This window comes from Diadema setosum, chromosome 6, assembly GCF_964275005.1.
Source record: "Diadema setosum chromosome 6, eeDiaSeto1, whole genome shotgun sequence".
NCBI classification, from domain to species: domain Eukaryota; kingdom Metazoa; phylum Echinodermata; class Echinoidea; order Diadematoida; family Diadematidae; genus Diadema; species Diadema setosum.
The window spans coordinates 10,507,314-10,525,685 of NC_092690.1; the positions used below are offsets into that span (position 1 = coordinate 10,507,314).

At 36.4% G+C, this 18,372-nt stretch overlaps 1 protein-coding gene across 1 annotated transcript; it reads left to right on the forward strand.

The window, feature by feature from the left end:
• Positions 1–715: 715 nt before the first annotated feature.
• On the forward strand, positions 716–18,045 carry LOC140229947 (trafficking protein particle complex subunit 4-like). The gene is made up of 5 exons (XM_072310147.1): positions 716–954; positions 14,155–14,329; positions 15,017–15,120; positions 16,490–16,616; positions 17,341–18,045. Exons 1-5 carry the CDS (start codon positions 780–782, stop codon positions 17,417–17,419), a joined length of 660 nt encoding a protein of 219 aa, XP_072166248.1. The 5' UTR covers positions 716–779; the 3' UTR covers positions 17,420–18,045.
• The last annotated feature ends 327 nt before the right edge of the window (positions 18,046–18,372 follow it).

Below are 18,372 nucleotides of genomic sequence, written 5' to 3' on the forward strand. Positions count from 1 at the left end.
CAAGACATTGTACTGTACATCTATTGGGAGAGCAATGCATAATGGCGGTGGCAATACCAGTCGCTATGTAGCGACACTTGTAGTCGTTTTTGTTTTTACTTACACATTTTTAATGACAAGCACAAGTAAACCTAATATAATACGTCAACGGCAGTCTGTTCTTAGCCGGAAGAAGAAGAAGGTGCAGGAAGAACAAGAAGCAGGAATGCCAAGTTCGACGCTGTCCAAAATCTGAAAAGATGAGACGGAAAATGAAATCAGTAACCTCCTCTAAAAACACACAAAAAAAAAGAGAACTGAAGTGTTTTACTAAACTGTGCATAGGGTACTTGAAAAGAAATTTGTATTTGACAACATTTTTCATGTAATTTTCAAAATATATTTGAAAGGAATATTAGATTTCTAATTTGTTTTACAGTAGGGACCTAATATGGACCTTTTGTCACCACAGCCTGTGTACTCAGCTAGGTCATCCATTCAGAGGTGTCTTTATTACAATATTTTTATTTCTCTTATTTGGACCAATAATCTTGATTATAGGCATTATAGACTTACAAGACGATTTACTTTGGTAATTCATATTGTTTGAAAATCGAGGTAAAACACTGACACTGAAAGAAAAAGAGAGAGAGGGAAAAAAAAAATGTTTTTCGTGTTTGCTGCCCTCAACGTTTCACGGCTGTACGGTTACGTACTCGCAGATTGGCAAGGACGGAGCAGGTGACCGACCTGCTTAAAAACCTGGATTTTTACAATCAACGCGTTGATAGATATCCAATATGACAATATACAGTGTGTATATAATCAACAGGGCTGGTGGTCTGATATATCAGCTCGATCACAGCACCCCGAAAACGGAGGTGGAAAAGACGTTTAGCTACCCTCTCGAACTCACACTGAAGATAATGGACGAAAGGGTGGTCGTAGCTTTCGGTCAGAGGGACGGGATTCGCGGTGAGTGAGCTCGGGCCCTGGCTTGGACTGTACGTGTGTGAGTACGTGCCATGCCAGTTGCAGAGTCGAGTGGTGTGCTAGTGTCTAGTGAATATCTATCCTTGGCTGGCATCGATAGATCTGGCAGCACTGAGCAAATTCTATGCTATGTGTTTTTTTTTTTTTGTTTTTTTTTTTTTGTCTGAGATTTTACTGATACAGGTATATAACGTTACTGTTTTACTTAACTGGCTTGTCAGGAAAAGTAAGGGCTGGACGTTAGGACTTAGCCTAGGGGCAGGGCTAACCGCAGCAGCGACCCCATACCAGTCAGACCGCAGCACGTATGCTAATGAGCCGATCCGGCAAGATTTATTCAGCACTCTCGTTGACGATCTTTGCGTTCGAAAGGTGTCTCGTCGTGCGAGATTTTGCGAGACTTTTATAGGGCTATGGTTTTCACAGTGTAGCGACTTGAACATTTATACATTCGTCATGGCTACAAGTCACGGTAAATTGTTCTCCAGACTTTGATCTTTATTTTGATACTAAATTGGCGTATAAAATTGGATCTTATCATGACTAGTAATCAGTTGAATTTGCGTAAATTTTACCTGCTTTTCACGGAAGATTTTGTCGTCTAAAGTTCTTTTTTGGTTCCTGACCAGATTAAGAAACTGTTGTTTCTGATTTGGGCTTTTTCGTAGAGAGGAAACTTAGGTTAGATGCTCATCATATATTGGAGTCAATGAGACGCAAGCATGATTTATACTAGTTTTTCCGTTTTGAAATGTCTGTAAAATTCACTCCTAAGCCGGAAGTATGCTCCACACAAAGTGTACAGTGGCGCGAAAGAGCTCTCTCATGGACAGTGCTTGCATTCAGCGCTTGAACTACACGCGTGCCAAGAAACCGCAAGTGGCATGAAACCGTTATGTAGCAGCGTAATGACGTAATGCAAGCGCTGTCCAAAGAGAGAGCTTACTCTTGAGATTGCACGGTTTCAAGCTGATCAGCACTGACATCGATGTATTTTACTGGTTCCTGACTGGATTAAGCAACAAATTGTCAAGATATTTACATGGATACAAAGATTAGGAGATGGACTACCAAATAAATCATTTTCATTGAGACGCAAGGTGAATTTGGTATTTTTTTGACGTCTTGAACGTGTACTCCGCGAATTACTTTTTTCATCATTTTTCAAGCTCAAATTACGCTATGATATTTTTCATTTACAATAATTTGAGTAACATGTGACGATAGTTTACAAAATCCCCTCACGCAGCTCATTATGTATGCAAGCCTAGAGCGGGCTTGCATACGAGTTGAATAAATACGAGTGAATTATCGGGTGCTGCGGACTGACTGATACGGACAAATACGTACCGTATGTTACAGCGCCCCGCGACGGGGTTATAGGGCAGGGCCAAGTCATATCAAACCACCCTAACCATTGTGTAGGGGGCCTATCGCTATGTGTAGCATTAAACAATGCACAACTACACTACAATTACAAAGTCTAAGAATCCCTAAGATAATATTCCAAGTAAATTACCGTACTAACTTTGCTCCGCAGGACTTAGTGGGTTCTAAGGCCAACCACTAGACTACTCTGACTCACTGCCACACTGGAAATTTATAGTTAGGGCCCGTTTCACGGTTAGGCGCCACTTTTTGTCAACCTAGGGGTCAAAATTTCAAGTTCTCTTTAAGAGATGGAATGTATTGATTTTTTATTCCCAAGAATGTGAATTTAATGGAAAATGTAATGCCAGAGCTTAATTATTATTACAATAGCTGATATTATGAATGGTTCTATAGGAGATGAAGGTAATTTTGCTAAAAGATAACACTATGATACCATGGACAGAGCTGACACACTATGTGTCCAACAGGTAATTTGATACTGTAACATGATTTAGTGATATTTAAGCAAACTTCGTGCCAGATTTTGTGTTCTTATTTGGATTTATTGGAAAATTGTACCGCTTTGAAGGAAAAATATGGTGTGAAATAGAGTAAATGACTTCAAAAAGTTTCTCTTGTTTTACACTTCCTCGTTCAGGATGTGTAATATTTCATGGAGATAATGCTTATGTTGGGGGACATACACACACCTAATATTAACATTGTGAGTGTCCAACTTTTACATTTAAAATTTCAGCTGGAGGATGTGGTGGATGTGACAAAAACAGATGTGAACGGACATTTTACACCTTGAGCAATAAACAAAAGAAATAAGCCAAGTGATTACCCAATGAACAGTCAGCACAAGTCAGTTTACAGTAAGAAACAAATTATGTTTCACAAGAAAGCTTTTGTTTTTTGTCAGCATAAATGATATCAGTAATATCCAACACGGTGGATGTGACATGTGAACGGAACACCAATTTCCTTATTTTTTTTTCCTGCACACCTTGCATTGCAACCAATGATTATAATGCATGCAGTACCATCAAGAATGCTGTATTCAAAGTACAAGTCACTGCTGACAAGGTTCCATGTCCTGTAAAAGTTATGAATGCCTGAAATTCCTTATAAGTGGTGGATGTGACGGATTGGAGATGTGAACGGACATTTTTACTCTTCTTCAATTTATACTTAATAGTAATAGTTGAAATCATTACTAACATTTCTATTGGCTCACATGCACTGAATGACCAAAGTATTTTTTAGGTCTTTTTGCAGACATACATGTACACTGTTAATTGTACAGTTCACTTAATTTTCTTTGTAAAGTGGAGTAAATTGGATCCAACACAGGGGATGTGATGCCAAAATTGTGAACAGAATTCCGAATTTTAATCTTTCTTTATCATAAACTGGTAACAGTAATCCTGCTTGGAAGAACCACATAGAAAAACCACATTTTAGAATGCAAATCACTGCTCACAAGGGTCCACATACAGTTGTATTCTCAAGTTTCAATGTATGAATGCCTGAAACTCCTTGGTGCAGATGTGACGAAATCAAATGTGAACAGACATTTTTTTACCTTCAATTTATGTGAACTGCATATGAATAAAACAATAAATTCATCAACATAGTAATGACATTCTTACTCTTTAACCAATGAAGTCATACATAATGCTTCTGATAGAGCAATTATGCACTCAATTTTTCTCACAGTAAATGATATCCAACATGGTGAATGTGACATTTTTATTGTGATCAAAATCCCCAATGTGCAGTTAAGTGTTTTCCCAGGGTATCGAAAAGAAAAGGTACAAGTAATGTGAGTCTTAATCTTACCTTAACCTGTCCTACCTATAGTTTCTGCCTATGACAAACTTTAAAAGTGGAAACCTGGTATAAAGACCAATCCTCAATAATAATAACAAAAAATGCAGATTATGTGGTCATGACCCTGTGTGCATTATGCACTGTAAATCTACAGCACAGGCAAAAGCTACAATAACTCTCGCATATGTCACCTACCAGGATTCCACCCATAAACTTTATCATGTCACTTAAAAATCACATTTCTAATTTGCCAGAGTTTCTTGATATTGAAGCACCACTGTATGTTAATGCACAGGGTATACATAGGCCCTACATATTGACAAAATGAAATCTTTATTTGTATAGTTTGTGTTCTGTAAAAAGAAGAATTTTCTCCTCCTCATCCATATACCACCCTTCTACCTCTCCTACATCATCACCAGGATATGCCATTCTTTGTCAATTGAAGACCATTCATTTTTTTTTTTTTTTTTGGTGGAAATAACAAACTTTATTTCCCTTTTTGCTTCATGAGTATCATTATGTATTCAGATTAAAAAATAATAATTTAGGGTTAACAAAACTTGTTACACCTTCAGATGAACAAACCTTCAGAATAACATGCCTTATTTCATATTTGGATTTATGAACATTTGGAATAATGACCTTTATCTAATTCTTGGATTTACAAAGCCTCAGAAAAATAAACCCTCTCTCATTTTTCCGCTGAACGAACCTGTAAGTTAAGGGAATTTGTGTGTTTCAGAATAACAAACATTGGGAATAATGAACAACCCTAATGAGCTTTTGATAGCTGGCTATAACATGTAATCTTGTGAAGCACATACAGCAAGTGTATTTTTTTTTTTTTTATTATGGCTAATACTGAATAATGCTAATTTTTGTCAACAACGGGCAATTTGTCAGTCAGTTGCAATAAAAACAACTTGATACAAGGGTTTATTTATTTGCACAAATATTGACTTACCCTCTGCTAAAAAGAATTGGAAGGAGCACTGGTTGGCTGTTGGGGTTGAGGTAGTTTAGTGGATATGAATTACAATGCCTGCCTAATAATAAGGAGCTTGTTGGTTACAGAGTTGTATGCCCATGATTTTTTATTAGGACTACAACTATAAACACTGAATAATTGGTGCTTATTGTACATCGACAAGGGGCAATTTGTCAATCAGCTCCACTTAAAAACAACTTGATGTAAGAATTCATTTATTTGAATACCAGGTAAATACACAGTATCTACTGCACAGGATCACATACATACATCGTAGAACTAGCACGGGCTCTGTAGCGGAAGCTTGGTAGTCTACTGGATATGACGCCAGTCTGGTAATCAGGAGATGGTCGATTTAAATCCAGCTTGAGTATATGGCCATGATTTTTTCATCACACATTTGGTTATACTCATAAAACACTGAATAACTATGCAAGAATTCCTTTCTTTCTAAAAATGCATTGGAAAGTGGGGTTAAACGGACCCCTTCAGTGAGATGGACCCATACCATTATCTCTGTGAATCACCTTCACTGTACCTTCACTGGAAACTAAACATCAGGAGATAGCTGGTTTAAATCTGACCCAAGTTGAATGCCCATTATTTTTTGTCATGGCTACTACTAGAACACTGCATAACCGGTGCTTACTTATGTTGAAGGGCAATTTTCAATCAGTTGCAGTAAAGTGATATATAAATCAATTTAACTTTTTTTTTTCACCCCTCAATATAAGTTAACCATTCCAATGGTTGTGGATCATTTCACACTGTGTTCAAGTCTTGATGCTGCGTGAAGCATTGGGAACTAATGCTGAAAAATGCTGTGCATTGGGGAGATATACTGTGTGTCCGTTCACACCCCAAAATGTCACATCCACCATATATTCAATCAGTTTTAAACTTATTGAATATAGTATACAGGAGAGGTCTAATCAATGTAATTAAATAACATTTATATTCTTTTGCCTTTTTGAGATTAATTATCTGGAAAATTGATTAGAATATGGGCAAGTCCAAGATAATGTCCCCTCAGATGCTCAAAATTCATCTTGATTTTATCAAAAAGTTATTGATATCATCTTCTAGCCAAAGAGTTAAATCATATATTTCCAGCAAAGAAAATATTGAATTATGCAAATTTATGCAAGAAATATGGCCTTGATTTGCATAAATCAAAAACAAACCTTACGTATGGGACAAATTATAAATATTCATCTAAAATCAGTTGAATTTGTCCTTGACCTAGTTCCTTTATGGACATGACCCCTGTATGAGTTAGTATAATCTGCAATTGGTAAGACAAGGTCAGCACATTAATTATGCAAATTATGCACTTTCCCAGAACATAGTGTCCCATACGTAAGGATTTGAGTATGTTTTTTTAAGTTTTTTTCTGAAGATTTGTAACATTGACCAATCATACTTTAGGAAGTTCTAATTTATTCATTTCAACTCCAGATTAGCAAAACTAAATGAGGAAATTTAATTAGTTCTTCATCTTATAACTAATTAAAGTTTGCTTACGTATGGGACAAATGCCTTACGTATGGGACATTACATGCAAAGTGAATGGGAAAACCGCCTTTTGACATGGATGCTATATGTCCTTACATTTGTTTGGTTAATGGTTATCTTTGCACCTACTCTGAAGAATATGTCTATATATCTGCCTCTCCTACTCAGTTGACCTCAGGGAGAGTGTAAGAACAGCATTATTGAGTCATTCTATGATTAAGAAAGGAAAATAAAGAATATTCAGTTATACTTGTAATTTCTTATTTTCATTACAGGCTGTGCAGCTGGTCTTAAATTAACATTCCCCGTTAACATTTTGATATTGGACATTTTCTTAATTCAGTTATCATTTTCAACTTTACCTCTCTACAAAATGACTTTGTCCAAGAATGGGATTCTCTGAGTGTCATTTTAGGTGCAGTACACTGTTCAGCATGTACCACAGGTTGTATAGCCTCAAAAGCGAAATCAAAACAATTGTGCTTATGGCGCGCATCAATGACAACATTATAGGTCTTACTGAAAAGAAAAATCACTTAAAGGAAACCTCCGGATGATTTTCAGATTTTTACATTTGAACAACTATAAATTAGTTATAATGAGGACAGAGTTTCAGAATTTGTGATACTTGGGATGAAGAATAAGAATATTTTCAAAATTTAGAACAAATTGCAATGAACAAGGATGATGACATGGCAGAGTCACCATAAGAATGTATGAGTTGGGGCTCAAGGAAGCAGAACAAAAGAAGAAGGCATGCATAGATTATACACAGGTGAACTCGCAAGCAAGCGGTATTGCAATGGAATTATACTGCTACATTTCTGAAATATGTGAACCTCCTATGTCATCATCCTTGTTCAGTGTAATTTGTTCAAGGTTTTTCAAAGTATTGTTTCTCTGCTCAAGAACCACAATAAATTCCACAAATCTATACATGGGGTTGTCGATTTATGGACTACATGATATGAAATTATGAAAATCGTCTGGAATGTCCCTTTAAGGTGTGAGCAGGTAACTTTGTCATTACTAGAGTTGATAGCAAAGGAAAAACCCTATGAGAATACACTTGTACTTTTTATTTTGATATGATTGTTAATATTTCAACTGTTCACCCTCAGAATATGTCATGACTTATCAAGGTCATGAACATGATTTCTGAAAATCCTGTAAAATGAAGACTATAGTTTACATTTGCTATAAACCATAATATCAATACTGGTTCTGTGGTTGGAGTGCTAAAAACACAAATTACACAAACAAATAGGAAATTCAATTTTCTTTTCTATTTTGTGTTTGAAGAGACAGATGTGCTCTGAGACACCTTCATCAACTCATACTTACTTTGTACCCCACATCTACACAATTATCAACATACACTGCAATCTAGTAGTGTATGATCAAATGAGGTTATTAGAATTTATTCAAAATTGTAATTTGCAGATCAGTGAGTTACTTAAGTGTTTCAAATCTAGATTTGAATGTGCAAATGATAATCTTTCCTGTATCACTACACAAGCATGTATGTATGTACAAAGTAGCACAAATTTTGTCGTCTTTGGTTTCATAGACACGAAGCCAAGCAATTTGAAAAAAAAAAAACAGCATTGGTACATACATTCTTCTATCTCCTTAAAATCTAAAACTTTCATTAAAATTTGATTGATTTTGCAGTTCAGCTAAAATTCACATGGCAAAACATGATGATCACAGAGCAAAATGAAGTACTCGTGTTGTTGTGTTTTGTGCTGCATTTCAAACAATTATAAAGCTTTATAAAAACTTAGACAACTTGCAAGGTAAGCCTAGAGCTACTCAAAGTACCCACTTCAAACTGTATCTGCAAATACATTGTACATGACATTTGATTCTAAAGTTGAAATTATCAAGACTACAAATGAGTTATTGTACATGTACATGTATGCTATATCAAGGTCACAAGCTAGAATTTGCTCATTTTTTTTTTTCATTTGATGAAAAAATATTGACTAGAGTAATTACAAATGGGCTAGAAATAGAGTGTCAGTATACTATATCTGCATGTGTAGACATCATGAGGACAGTGTTAATGCATGACGGAATCCAAACTAAGACATTTAATTGTAAATTGGTAATTACTTTTATTTGTTTTATTCTAGCTTTTGCTGGGTACCTGAACCGGGAAAGTACCCACTTAGAAGTCTATTTCATTTGTTACATGTTGTAGCATGATTTGTGGAACTGAATATGACACTATGGGGAAATTTAAAGTCATTCCCATGAATGCATTTGTGCACTAAAGACAAATGTCCCATACGTAAGTTGAGCCATGTCCCATACGTAAGGTGTACTTTCGTTAATTAAACCAACTTCATGAAAATATGCTTTATTCTTTTGCAGTGAAACTTTGCTGAAAGATACTTCAGTATTGTACCTTTCTTCACTTCCAAACAGAACTTGATCAGTAAGGTACTTTCAGAGAATTTTCAGTTCAAACTTTATTTTGAAAAATCCAGTTTTTCTCTGGTCCCATACGTAAGTTGGCATATTTTTCTTAATAAAATAATCAACCCAAGGTCAAACGACACCAAACTTAAACACAATATTCTTCTCAAGGATACCAGTCCTCCTGATGATAAACAATAAAATCCAAGTGCTCCTTCATTACTTTTCAGAGGTTTGAAATCTCTGAATGTCCCATACGTAAGGTGCGCGATATCTTGGACTTGCCCATATGTAGAACATCAGTTTTCACAGTCACAGTGACAAAATCATAATACATCCTCACTGTGAACAAGTATTCTAATGTAAAATTATAGTGAATGTGGTATAAAAGTGGGTGTCTGATATCTAGATATCTTGGGAAAGACATGTTTTTTAAATCTAAACATATTTTGTCCCCCCAAAAATAAGTTGTCTCTAGATTTTACGTGATATTCACGGAAATGTCCGTTCACATCTTAAAACGTCACATCCACCAGGGCATTTCACATATTTTTTAAGTTTTTCAAATTTTTAGTTTCATAGTAATCTCAAAATCAGTGGCATTTATAAGGTTGCTAAAGAGTCTAAAATGCATTGAGATTTAAAGTTAATTGGACCAGTATTTACTGAGATGCACACCAAAATGTGTTTCTGACAAGAAAGGCTGGTGGATGTGACATGTGTGAACGGACACCATGTTTTGTGAAATAAAAAAAGCATTTGAATTTCAAATCCTAAATTGTTTCAGAGGGATAGCCACCCAACTGTGTATCATTGATTTATGCAAAAATTTTAGAAATAATCTAAACCATTAAAAAGTTATAGATTTATAAAATCTTGGTGGATGTGACAAAAATGTGAACGGACATTTAAATTTTGTTTTCAAATTACTGTCATGTCATCAGATGGAACTGAAGCACAAACAAACTTTCTACAGTCACTCATACAAAGCTATACTTTACTTTTACATTATTTTCCTGAGACTTGCCTTTGTTTTCTTACTTACACAACCCATATAAGCAGATGATTAAATGTGAACGGACAATGTCACATCCACCAAGAGAATTTTGGGGTGGAAAAAATGTAACAAAAAGGAGTTCAAACTTTTTAACTCTGACATGATTCATTATGGCTACTCATACACTTAATATAGATATGTTCACTTAACTCATAGCTAGATATGATACAGAATGGCAAAGTTTGCAAAAAAGGGATGTTTGCCAGGTTGACACACTGTGGGTCCGATTTGGGCACATCTTGCCTCACTGTGAGCAATTGCTTTGGAGTTGCATTTTCGTTATGCTATGGGAGGTAGACCCCATGGGGGTCTAACATATGCATATCAAAACATTTCATGAATCTACTCTTATTCTGTGTAGTAGACTGAAAACTGAAAAAAATGAAAAGTGGCGCCTAACCGTGAAACGGGCCATAGCAACATTAACAGCCAGTCCAGTGGCAAATTGGCAATCGGTGTTTTCTTTTGTTTCACATGAAAATAAGGCTTCTAAATCTAAAATCTGCATGGCTTGATGATAGAGAATAAAAACATGCCTTAAATTTGGGAAGTAATTTAGAACTTGAAGGCCTATTTCAGTACGGTATGTAAATCATAGCCACTGTGTGGCTGCAATGCATGCTGTATGCTGTGTGCAAAACATTGATGTGTTTTGTATGAAACAATTTATCCAAGATTTGGATGACTCAAAGACCCATAAACTTTGTTAAATGTGTCCATTGTCTGACGCACATATATTTTAAAAACTAAGAACAACTGCAGACTAACTGCCCATGCTATAACACACCAACCCACAATACACTCCCTCACACACATCCAGTTTTACATGATCGATAACCTTGCACCAAAGCTCCAAACATTGGGAGTGGGAACCCATTTTTTTCTCTGTAAAGGCCACTGCACACTGTATGACTTTCAGTCACATGACAGAGACTTTGGATCTGAAATAAAATCACAATAGCCTTCGTATAAACACGCATGTTTATCTCAGATCCAAAGTCGGGTCAGTCTTGAAACCAAAAGTCATGTGACCGTGCACCACAAAACGAACATAAAGTCGCACACACTGATTTTGCGTGAGGACTGAAAATAAGTGAAATGGGTCAGCCTAGCTGATCTTGACTTTATTTTCTCAAAGAGCAGGTCTTCTTTTATATTATGCTAAAATTAGGTATCATAAAACGGTCGGGAAAGTGTGTTTTTTAGCAGTTTATTTCGAACATTTTTTGGTAGAATAGTGTGATTTGGTGTGTCTTTAGAGTTCCATTTTCATTTTTTAAAATCCTTGTACACACTCTTCACTTTCAACTCTAATATCTTTTGAAATGATAGCGCTACTGCTTTGAAAGTTCGTATTTATCATGGGCGGAATGTGTTAATGAGGCATGCCTAATTTCAGTTTAATCTGATAATCCCTTCATTGTTGTTACTCTGGTGGTTTACTTCCCGTTTTTTGTCCCATTCATCGCACAGGCAGCACGGTTTGGTAAAGATTAAGCGCTTGAATAGACACTGAACTTCAGAGCCTCTTTTTCTCAGTTCACACTTTTCCTGAGTTTGTGCTTTCTTTCCAATATTTAGATAGGTTAGGAGAGTCCATTTGATTTGAGTTATACATCATTTTAAAGCTTAAAGGGAAGGTAAACCCAAAGAGCAATGTGGATTGAGTGAAAGCAGCAACATTAGTAGAACACATCAGTGAAAGTTTGAGAAAAATCGGACAATCGATGCAAAAGTTATGAATTTTTTAAGTTTTGGTGTTGGAACCGCTGGATGAGGAGACTACTAGAGGATATGACGTATGAGTGGACAACAATACAAAGAAAATATAAAGGATATTCAACAAAAATTCACTTTTCTAGAATTATGAAAGAGCAGTGGACCAACCGCTTTCAGAAAGGGGAATAATTGCTACCCTTAACATATGTCAATATGAAGTTGATGGAATTTGTAATTTTCATGAAAAATGGATTTTTGTAGTATTTTCTTTATATTTTCTTGATATTGTAGTCCACTCATACGTCATAACCTCTAGTAGTCTCCTCATCCAGCGGTTCCAACACCAAAACTTTAAAAATTCATAACTTTTGCATCAATTGTCCGATTTTCTTCAAACTTTCACTGATGTGTTCTAATAATGTTGCTGCTTTCACTCAATCCACATTGTTCTTGGGGTTTATCTTCCCTTTAAAGTCTGCTCTTTCAGAATATGGTCCTACCTAAAAATTCATGTCTGGCAACTTTTTGTTTGTTTTGTGGTGCAGGGTCACATATAGAGTGCAGAAGTGTGGCCTTAACTTACACGTGTACGTACACATATTGTGTATTCATGCTAGAAGAACCTGTAAGGAACTTTCTATATTTATTTATAAGTAAAAGGTGTGCTCAACTCAATTTAGAGTGTGTTCAAGCCCTTGTGCCAAAAATGGCAAATCTTTCATACACATGTAGAGCATCCATAAGTGCAAGGGAATAAAAAAGCGCATGCCGTTGAATGATATCTTAATATACTCTTAAAATGTGTAGTTGAATTTCAAACACTGTCTTCAAAACATTTAACAGCCAAAAAGACTTCTAACACAGCCTGCAAAGTTACTGCACTCAACACATCATCATCAAAACAGAATCAAAACATATTGATTTATTTATCATGTGAGCATTTACTATTGTGAGGTTTCTTATTATAGAAATTCAAACTTCTCTATGCAGAGTCTGTTGTGTGAGATTTATTAGGTCAGAATGTTTTTAATTCAGTGAACTTCACTGCATGCACACTTCTGCCTTTTTTATGCCTCCGCCACGAAGTGGTGCTGGAGGCATTATGTTTTCGGGTTGTCCGTCCGTCCGTCCGTCCTTCAGTCCGTAATGAAGTTTGTGGACAGCGTAACTAAAAAACCTTTTGAGGTATCCTAATGAAACTTGGCATGTACAATTGTATGTGTATTAGGGGGTGAAGTTGTGCCTATCAACTTTTGGGTGCACAATGCTCAAGGTCAAAGATCAAAAGGTGAAGGTCAAATACGTAAAATTTCACTATTTCCACCATATCTATGCAATGCCTGAAGATATTTTCTTGAAACTTAGTGTATACACGTATTACCCAATTAAGATTCTTTGGGGAAAGTTTGGGGTCATGAGGTCAAAGGTGAAAAGGTCTTAAAAAGTAAAAATATTAAAACTTAACTTTTTTCTCTGTATCTTGGAAATTGTTCAAGGTATCTTCATGGAACATAGCATATATACATGTACTGACTGGCAGTGGTCAGGGGTCAAAGGTCAAGGGCAGCACTTCAAAATTTTACTATTTCCCTCATATTTATGCAATGCCAGCAGGATTATCTTCTTTTTTTTTTTTACACTTGGTGTATGCATGTATAACCTAATAGAGATTCTCTGGAAGCTTTCTTTTGTCTTTTTTTTTTTGCCTCAAAGGTCAAAAGGTCAAAGATCAAGGGAAAGTGCTGAACTAACTTTTTCCTCCATATCTCAGAAGTGGCTCAAGTTATCTTGAAACTTACTACGTATTTATGCATGTTGTGCCTGACAGTGATTATCCTATGAATTTTAGGGTCAAAGGCCAGATGAAAATGGTAACAATGAACTTTTCATTATAGAAATTGCACTTTTTCTCCATACTTTGAAAATTACTCAATGCATAAACTATGAATGGGTCAAAGTCAAGTTAAAGTCTTTAAATCCCCAAGTACATGCTCTCCTATTCATCCAATTAAACCTAGGTCAAGGAAGATGAACATTCAACACATTTGTGACAAACTTGTCATTTTAATATTTTGCCAAGTTTGTGAAAATGTAATCACACATTGTCTACATATGTACTATAGACCTATTAGGAGAATCGTGCGTTATGGCGGAGGCATACCAGTCGCCTTAGCGACATTTCTAGTTGTAGTTTGTTTTTTTATTTCAAACTACTCTTTATCTGATGTGGTCTTTGTTTTGTCTGTTTTTTGTTTGTTTGTTTTTTCAGTTGGTCACACAGTGCTGGCTGTCAATGGGGAGGCAGTCAAAGGCCGGCAGTTGGAAGATGGACGGGAAGTCCTAGAGGTCATTGCCAACCAGGAAAACTACCCGATAGCCATCAGGTTCGGCCGCCCTAAGCTGTCAACTAATGAGAGGATTATGCTTGCCAGCATGTTCCATTCGTAAGTAGGGGGTGTATCAGTCTAAATCCAAAGTGAATTTGAGTTGGATATATCCTATAGGTGCTGCCACTGAGGAAGCAGTTTCAATGAAACATGCCTACAATGTAACTAATTAATGTAATAATCTAATTGTTAGGTTTGATTTTGTCAGTCTCTTATTATGCCTCAGCCACAAAGTGTTGCCAGAGGCGGCATGTTTTGTTTTGTTTTGTTTGTTTTGTTTTTTTTTGGTTGTTGGTCTGTTTTTCCATCTGTCTGTCTAGATTTTGTGGACAACGTAACTAAAGAACTGTTAGAGGGGTTGAAATGAAACTTGGCATATGTATGTATGAGTGGACAAAGCTGTGCCTGTCAACTTAGCGTGCACGCCCAAGGTCAAAGGTCAAAATCATATTGCTATGATTTCACTACTTCCCCTATATCCCTGCAATGACTTACTGTATTTTCATGCAACTTTTAGATATACATGTAGATGTGGGTATCATGGTTAATCAAGTAAACTTACAAACATTTTCTAAGAAAAGATTTTGGCCTTGGGGTCACAGGTCTAAGATCAGGTGAAATGTTTACATTTTTAGCTTTAAGTTGTCAAAGTTTGTGATTTGCCTTATAGAAAAAAAAAAATGTCACAAAGCAAACCTGTGAGTCGTTCTGCAGTTTAAAGCAGTTGTTTCTTTTTGTCTCCAGTTTGTATGCAATAGGAAGCCAGCTTTCACCTGAGCAGAAGTCATCGGGTATCCAGCTCCTGGAAACTGACACATTCAAGCTGTACTGCTACCAGACACTGTCAGGTCGGTTTTTACCTTCACAGAGGAAGGAAGAGGTTACATGTATGTTTACATGGGCCTTGGTTAGTCTGTTTGCAAAATAACTCAAAAAGTTGTGAAAGGATTTTGAATGAAACTTGCGGGGAAAAATTGATAATTACACAAGTATAGATGATTAAATTTTTTGAAGAATTTTTTTTTTCTTTTCTATTTGCAGATAGGGTCAATGGACTTGTGAGTTCAATCTATGCATATCTGAGGTTTGCATAGACGCATGAATGTGCGTGCTCTGCTCGGGTGAGGTTCTGCGTAGCTGGAAGTTGATGGCATAAACAAAAGGCTTTTATACTGGGAAATTGGGTGATTTTCTGCATGTATGTATGAGTGGAAATCACTGATCTCTATGGAAGAACAAGATCAGTGGTGGAAATGAGCTGCTTTGTTGGAGGTCTGTGCTCTCAGAGTGCTTTTCTTTTCAGCTTAATAGAAAAGCAGGATGAAGCCTATATCCTGTTCAGATGCAGTGTCTCAGACAAAGCCTAGCTTCATCAAGAATAACAGGGTTTGGCCAGTGAATTTTCTTTTCTTTTCTTTTTCTTTTTTTTTTTTTTTTTTTTTTGATTACCACAAGGGCCGTAAATAAAGTCTGAACAGATTGCTCTTTGTAGTGATGCACGATATGAACAAATGGGAAATGAGGTGGATTGGTGGGTACAAGTCTGCATTGCAGTTAAATGCCTCAGGTTCAATTCAATAGTCAACAAACAATATCAGCTAGGCTTATGGTGTTATATGAGAAGAAGATATAAAGTACCCCGTATGCCATATATAGTGCAAGGTTTTTATTTTCACATATTTCACAGGTCTGGTGCTATTCGCAAATTTAATAACATGCAAAATTATTGACTCTGATCTTGATATCAATGGGATGTACGCTCTAGCCTCTAGTCTAACCGTGGCCTATTGCGCCAATCCCCTTTAAACGGCTGCCATTGAGACTATTATCGCAAGGTAAATGTTTGCAGATCGCCATCTCGCCAGCAGCTGTTAATAAGGGATTTTACCAAGATGTCACAGAAGCTGTTTGCATGCATACATTACACCGTTCATTTACTTTACTCTACGATCACAATTTAACCACTCATGAAATTGTCAGGTTGAGTCCTGATTCACAAAAAGGTAGAATTGCTGAATATATGACATATTAATGTATTATACAGTAAACAAGTAGCACACCATTCATGCACCTGATACACTGTTATTGTCATTCTTGTTCATGTTCTTGTCATTTTTCCTCTCCTTTTAATTACTATTGTTTATTTGTTTGTTGTTGTTAGTGCTATTACTCATGTATCCACCAGGTTTGTGGTTGTTTTCTCTTTGTGTTTATCAGGAATCAAACTGATTGTCCTAGCTGATCCAAGACAGGGCGGGGTTGAAGGACTACTGAAGAAGATTTATGAGCTCTACTCGGACTACGCACTCAAGAACCCATTCTACTCAATAGACATGCCTGTCAGGTAAGTTCTTTCGAGGAAATTTAAGTATGAAAGAAAGCCAGTATAATGACAAAAATAAAGACATTGTTGTCTTAATGTTCAAGTGGTCTACAACAAAACATTTTATTATGCAAAATGTAAATGTGAGGTTTTGAAAGCATGCAACTAGTAATCCAAATCGTCATTTTCAATGAGACATAAATTTCTTAGGAGAACATCCAATAATACAAATGTTGTTCAATACACTTTAGAAGTGTAAGAAGCATTGGCAGCTATCCATACTTTTCTTCTTTTTTTCATCAAAGTTTAATCACTCATGCAAGAATGTTTAATGAAGTAGTGAATTTGTGCGAAGGAAAGTTTTCAACCGTCAAGTATGCAATAGTCCACAGTTATTTTAAGATTTTATTCTTTTTAACATTTGTTCAGTATATATGTAACGGTAACTGTTAATTGTTAAACCATTTGCAGCTAGGAAGACAGGATTTGTTACTTTTAAGGCATTGTGATTCTATTACATATTATCAACGTATTTATGTGTAACTGTCATATTTGAAAAGACAGTGATTTGATGTACAAAGTGAGATGAAGTTTGTTTCTCCTCCAAGGAGATTACAGGTTACATTGTGGTGATAAACAAGAAGTAATTTTGGTCACGATGTGTAGAACTTTTGACCTTTTTCAGCGAAGGTTGATGATTTCTCTTTGCTAATTTCAGTCATCTTTTGATTTTCATCTTGAACAGATGTGAGCTCTTCGACCTTAATCTTCAAGCAACTCTAGATGGGGCGGAGAAAAGCAGTTTCTACACGGCAAGCTCATGAAGAGAGTCAGTGGGAAACACAAACTATTATCACCAGAACTATCTCTCCCAACCAACAGAAGGACGGCTTCATATTCGCTTGCTACCCCAAAGAGCTCACGTGTATGGATAAAGGCCATCAGGTGGTACAGGCTTTAGATTTTTGAAGCAAGGGATCACTGGGGCACTGACATCATGACACAAAGAGGTGTTGATGCTAATGGACTTTTCATGTGACTTTATGGCTTCATGCTGTGCCATGAACAACAAAATGGGAAAACTTACCTTTCTGCTTCACATTAATGTATTGGACTACAAGTGTAATCTACTGTGTTGACCGCAATGAAAAGTCATCCATTCTAGACTTTCATAAAATGTCATTCAGAGAATTGGATTGTATCTCAATATAATGACATGTGGTATGAGGTACCACAGTTGCTCATAATAGAGTATGATGGTGACGAGCCACTGTATGTTTTCATAAAACAAATAACACCCATTTTCCCAGAGGATACTCTTAATCTTTATCTACTTCATCTGGTGTGATCATTGTTATACAGTACATTCAGTATTGGACTTTTCTTCACTTTCACACTGCCCAAAGGAGCAACCCTGTGTGGATAAGTCCTTTTCACATGTATGCTTAAAAGTGAAAACAAAGTTCTGGTAAGGGCTTGAGAACCCGTCTGGCACCATTTCATATTTGCTTGCAATACAATGTATATCGAAAGAGTCTACAGAGAAACTTACCTAGCTGACGCGGTTCGCCGGAATGATGAGTCGTTTTGGAGTATTTTGAGAAAAATAATAAAAGTAGGGGGACCGACTTTTATTCCAGAAGGCTCCAGACTAACTCGGTCTCAGGGAAAACTCGACCCTATTTCAGACAATACACGCATCATCGCCATATTCTACTGTATGATACCCAACGAGGCCTAACTGCAGACAGGAAAGTGCGTGCTAATCCGGTACAAA

What these genes read in the sequence shown, in the direction of transcription:
- LOC140229947 (XM_072310147.1), top strand. Translation starts at nt 780, where the DNA reads ATGACAATATACAGTGTGTATATAATCAACAGGGCTGGTGGTCTGATA. An exon ending in TCAGAGGGACGGGATTCGCG is followed by an intron (nt 955 to 14,154) that starts GTGAGTGAGCTC and finishes TTGTTTTTTCAG; the next exon opens with TTGGTCACACAGTGCTGGCT. An exon ending in CTGCTACCAGACACTGTCAG is followed by an intron (nt 15,121 to 16,489) that starts GTCGGTTTTTAC and finishes TGTGTTTATCAG; the next exon opens with GAATCAAACTGATTGTCCTA.